At 39.6% G+C, this 5,720-nt stretch overlaps 1 protein-coding gene across 1 annotated transcript; it reads right to left on the bottom strand.

The window, feature by feature from the left end:
- Positions 1 to 2,861: 2,861 nt before the first annotated feature.
- Positions 2,862 to 5,065, bottom strand: HSPB3 (heat shock protein family B (small) member 3). The gene is made up of 2 exons (XM_074812448.1): positions 4,492 to 5,065; positions 2,862 to 4,046 (listed from the first exon to the last, which is right to left on the bottom strand). The coding sequence occupies exon 1, from the start codon at positions 4,960 to 4,962 to the stop codon at positions 4,513 to 4,515; it is 450 nt and encodes a 149-aa protein (XP_074668549.1). The 5' UTR covers positions 4,963 to 5,065; the 3' UTR covers positions 2,862 to 4,046; positions 4,492 to 4,512.
- Positions 5,066 to 5,720: the final 655 nt, after the last annotated feature.

Here is a 5,720-nt window from a genome sequence, read left to right as displayed (position 1 = left end):
CCATGATTTTTCTCACTTTTACTCTTCCGATTCTCTCCCCTATCCCACTGGGGTGCAGTGAGCGGGCAGCTGTGTGGGGCTTAGATGCTGGCTGCGTTTAAACCATGACAATATATAAATATGTATATGTTCTGAACCAGTTGGAGTGTTTTTCCTGCTCCCCATCCTTGCCTGAGACACCTCTGGTGGGCTTCCTTGCTGGCTACATGCTGAGGCCCACCTAGGTCCTACAGTTTTCTGTCTCCTGCCCTTGCACAGACCTGCCTGCTGCTGCTTCTGTATTAGCTGACAGGGCTCAGGAGCAGCATGCTTTGTCAGCAAAGAGGGTTACTTGCTGGGGTCAGGGTCAGCCCAAAGCATGGTAAACACACCGAGGATCATAAGAGGAACTGTAAATGATTCTCTACTCGCATCAGTTCTACTTGGGCAAGCAGCTGCTAGACATACTTCCCACCAAAAATGCTGGCATCAGCGGTATTACCATGTGGCTAAACAGTGTTACTTTTTAAGGATTGATGGGATTTCTGGTGAGGCTACAGCCCACCGCAGTGCAGAGAGCTGAGACCACCACGCTAGCATTAACCTGGACAGCGAGTCCTGAGCTGTAGCTGTAGTGCCATGTTTCTCCTGTCTCTCCATTTGTAAAAGTACTTTTAATAAGGGATGATTTTTTAGTCTGAGCACAGCAAAGGCCGGGATTTCTGGACCTGAGTTGGCACACAGGGACAGTACTTCTGGCTCCAGAGATAGCACAAGTGGGGCCAGCTCAGGTATCTCTGATGTAACGTACAGGTCTAAGTCCTTAGACTTAACCCCTGTGCTCAGAGTGTAGGGCCATTGAGACCCTGTCCTCTGGATGACAGGGGCCAGCTGTTGTTTCTGGTAGTCGGCAAGACAAAGGTTACCATCTCTTTCAAATAAGAGATGGTGCACTCAATATTTTCAGAAATATTCCTACTCCCATTAAAAGCCAAATCTTGTAGCATTACTCAGATGAAAAAGCACATTTTGATTCCTGGCTATGAACTAAGTAAGGAACATAAGACCTACTGCTCTTGGAGGGAATGTTGCCACCATGATACCCCAGGGATTTCCTCCCCTCTTTTCCAATGCCCAGGGCTGTAGCTGAGCAGTTACTGGGTGACTGATGGGTGTCAGCCTCGGTTCACTGCACCACAAGTATCAGACTGTGTAGAGAGATCTCAGATGCCTTGGATGCAGCAGAAACTATAAAAAGGCAACAAGTCCAAGGCATTTGTGGGCTTCCTGCCCACAGGGATCACATGGGAATGTGTTTGTTACTTTGCTTTTGTAGACTAATGCTAATACTGAGACATTTTCTTCTTCTATGAAAGCATTTTTCACCGTGCTTAGATACATTCATGAAATATCTTTATCCATTTGGAGGAGCAGTCTGATCAATTATGAAGGTAATCCTTCACCAATGGGAATTGAGAAGGCTCCATAACACTTGCTCTGCAAGGCTTGCAGCAGCATTTATCACTTATTCTGGGCTAGGACTTGTAAGCAGCCAATATCAGGGTTCTTAATTTAATCACATCATCATATTTTAAACCTGTCTTAAGCTATAGCTGTTCTGAAAACCTTTGCTGTTGATAAATTTCTCATTCTGCTGTCCATGAGCAATATTAGCAGCTCTATTTGTGACATTCACATTCAGTTCTAATCAGATTATAAAACATCACATACAATATGTGTAAACAGCTCTTTCCAGACAATTCAGAAATGCTCTGCCTAGTACTTTGATGCTGTTCTGATAAACACATAAAAATCATTCATCCAACAACTTTCAATACACTGCCACTAAAAAGAGGAGGGAAGCACTTTGCTATGCATTGTTCTTGGTGCTAAAATGCAGGAAGCCAGTGGGAGGTCCATACTCCAGCATGGTCCCTGTTATGCAAGCACTCGAGTGCTGAGCCAGGGCAAGTTCCCATTCACCAAGGAGCATGGACATAGGCTTTTGTAAAGCTCTGGGTACAAAAGAAGGTAAAATTCACCTGTGTCCCTGCCACATTTGGAGCAGTATGTTCCAATGGTTTCTGACTGATGATGTTGCGATTAAGTACAGATCTGGGTATGGAATGATGTGAAGAGACCTATGACAGAACAGCCAAATGCCAAGTTCTTCCTCCAGTTTTATGAGGCAGGCTGTGTACATAAGCAGGGCTGTGTGTAACCATGGTATTAACATGTATAGAACAGATTATATGATTTTGGCTGTCTGGTCTAATTTCTTGCCAAGTTTCCAGTAGTTTAATCATGATCTAATTTCAAATTATTAAATCAGTTATGTTGTTTTAGAACTGCTTTTTCATGTCTAGGGCTATGAATACCATCATTGCAATCATAGCTAGAATAATTTTTATAATAACCTATAATTTTAAGTGATTGAATTTACAGAATCCTCTGTAAACAGAAATCACTAAAGATGATTACTAACTGGTGATCCTAAACTCTAACCCAACAGTTTTGCCATAAGGTGATGTGGAAACCATGGGTCTAAACTTGTGAGCTTTTATAAAATTGGTGTGTAAAGTTTAAATCCAGACCTGTATCTAGAATTCATTTTTTAAAATCCATTTTTCATCTTCCATCAGATTCATGGCTGAAGAAGCTTCTTGACCTAAAAGTGTTGAAAATCTAGATCTGATCTTCTACTGTGATCGTTTATTATCTTAAATGAATACACGGCTTAAACACAGGCAATATGAAGGGAAAGTGTGGGTTGACTGGAAATGTAGGGACATATGTTTTATATTTGGTTTGCTGTGTTAGAAAACATTAGGATCTTGTCTTCTGCTCTGTTCAAAAAATAAAATAATTGCACAGGATCGAAATTTACAATCCAGACCTTATTCTGCATTTATTGTACAAATTCATTGTGAGTTTTAGCACAAATAATAAATAAAATGCAAGAATTGGACTACCCCCTTTTCTAAAATCAATTGCTTCGAATATCTTCAAGTCTAAATGACCATGACATGAGTGTTTCTAATGAATGTGCAGATTTGCAAGGTTTAGGGCTTTCATTTTAAACTAAAGGAACTCTCTGGTTTGAGCTAGTGAGAGCCTGGGTTTTGTTAATCAGATTTTTTCTCATATTCTTAAAATTGTATTTGTATTCAGTTTCATTTGAATATGTTTTTAGCTTGTCCAAATAGCAGATGGCTATCATAAAGAGTCTGTATTTAACTCGGTACTTTCCATTCCACATTCCTTTACTATTCATAGCACAGCAGTCATACTCATCTCCAGTAGACATAAAAGGAGGCAGTTCGACTTGCAGCTGCAGATCTCCTCAAATGTTTGAGTATTTACAAACTCACAGCATTTTTTTTTTAACATTCAGAAGACTATATGCTAGATATAGTGGGTGGATTTTTTTTCATCTCTACCACTCTCATGAAATGAGAGACACTGGGACAGAAATTAAACCTGTGTGTGTAGTAAGGAACCCCTGCACTTATAATTAGACTCATGTAGAGCCCATGTTCATATGAGGAGTGTGGGACTGCATATAGGCAGAAAAATTTGCTCCTGAAGACGCAGTTGTGGGATCTCAGCCTAAACTGTCAAGCAACATGAAGAATTAAATATTCATCTGATTGAAAAACAAGACTACCTAAAATGCATAAGAATAAAGGCATCTGTGCTAGAGTAATGCCTTTTTATTACCAGGACTTCACAAAGGAGAATTTGATCCTTTTGTGTATTTGTAAGCAATACATTTTTTCTTCAGTTGCTAATTGATAGCAGAATATGTTAAACAAAATCTATTTTCTAAATGTCTTTGAATGTTTTCTTTCAAATTAATTTGTCTTTGACAGAAAGTATCATTTCTACTTACTGTATGTTCAAGCAAATGTAGTCAGTGATTATTCTTTTTTCTTATAGTTTCAAGCATGCAACACACTTCTAAAAAGCAATCTCTCAAGGGTTTTTTTGTATATGAGCTTGAACTGTGGAAATAGTGGTTTTATTTTTCTTGATAGTATCCTTCAGTTCATGTGCTTCTCCAGAGCCTAAGGAAGAAGAATTTGGTCTCAAAAATTACAAAAAACAGATTTTTCAGTATGTAAATTAAATTTCCATATGACTCACAATCTGTCTATTGCTTTGTTAATGATTATGACTATGTATGACAAATGCTTATTCCCTAGAAATGCAACTCCTCCTACTGAACTCATAAATATGCTTTATTTTCAATATGTTATCAAATAGATTATTTTTTTCTCTTGCTGTGACTAGCCTAAATTTTATTCTGTTCAAAAAGCCCAGCTTTCCAACATGTATGGAGCTAGAGGCAAGCAGTCTAACATTTCACATCGAACAATAAACTCAGCATAATGAAAAATATATACAAAGATTTTCCTTTACTATAATATAAATGCAGCTACATGCTTATTACACTCTGCAGTGTTACTTGAATAATATTATTTTGTTATATTAAGAATGATCTTATCTCACCAATAAACTATGGTCAAGGTTCTAATTCTTTCCCACTGAGTTCTTCATTTCAACAACCAAAATGCCATCATGGCAGAAAAGCGCAGACAAGTCTTTGTTCTCCACTCCATTGGGTAATTTGTATTGTCTGGTAAAGCTTCTGGATATGAAACCGTGTTCGTCCATTCTGGGTCCATGCTGAGCTTTAATCAGGAGCCAGCCTTCAAAAGTCTGAATAATGATATCTTCGGGGCGGAACTGCACAACATCCAGCAAGACCTGAAAGTGTGTGTTTTCCTCTTCCTGGCCACTCTTCCTAGCGCCAGATATACTTTGAGTGATACACCTTCTGTTGCTCAATGTAGCTGTGGAAGGGCCTGGCAAAGCATATAAAGAGTGGTCCAATTTGTGTGCTTCCAGCTCTTGGACAGCAAACTGCTCTTGGTAGCGTACAGGAGTTTCCACCCAGTGTCTTATAACAGCTTCTGCCATTGCTGAGGCAGAAAGAGAAGTTGCTGCTCCTGTCGCTTTGGGGAAGCTGCAGAGTCAGAGCAAACTCTTCCCAGTCATATGCCTTACCCGCAGACTAGTTTATCAGTTGATGTCGTCTTTCACTTTTAGCACAGGCAGAGCTTAACGTTTAATAGGGTGTGCTGTGCTCCAGAGCCAGGAGACTTGTTTCATCTTTTATCCACTAACAATAGAGCACTATTTATAGGGCTGGGGTCTTGAGTGGCTTCAACACATGCACAGCTTTCATGCATGAGCAGTAAAAGCAAAATGTTAGTGCACATCTGATTATTGCAATATTGTGCTGTTTGTAATTATGAGACAAATAATGTGAAAGATTCTTTGATTTAAGTGGAAGTTTAATGATTCTGTTTTTCCAAGGGATACATGGCAATAAATACCAAGTGTATTTCTTCTAACTGAAATACAAAGTTACTTGAGGAAGGGATTTAAATTAGCTTAACAGTAGGAACAGAGCAGATTTCAGGTTAGGTAAACTATAAAATTATGAAGTGCACTGTATATTGTTGCAGAAGTTGTGCGCAGGTGAAATATGGGCATGGTTAACCATGTTACTGGTGGGAGGAGGGAACCATAACAATCTCTGCCCAAAGAGGGGGTGCCTGAAGGGCTGAGCCTGCAATCTCAGTGACCTACAACACAGCAGAGCCTTCTCCCATGTGTCAGGGAGTCAGACTCAAGAGTGCAGGGAGAATTATAGTGAAAGCTCATGTTTCACA

Source organism: Strix aluco, chromosome Z, assembly GCF_031877795.1.
Source record: "Strix aluco isolate bStrAlu1 chromosome Z, bStrAlu1.hap1, whole genome shotgun sequence".
Classification (NCBI taxonomy): Eukaryota; Metazoa; Chordata; class Aves; order Strigiformes; family Strigidae; genus Strix; species Strix aluco.
The sequence above is the reverse complement of the archived record's forward strand: the minus strand, read 5'-3'. Positions and strand labels throughout refer to the sequence as shown.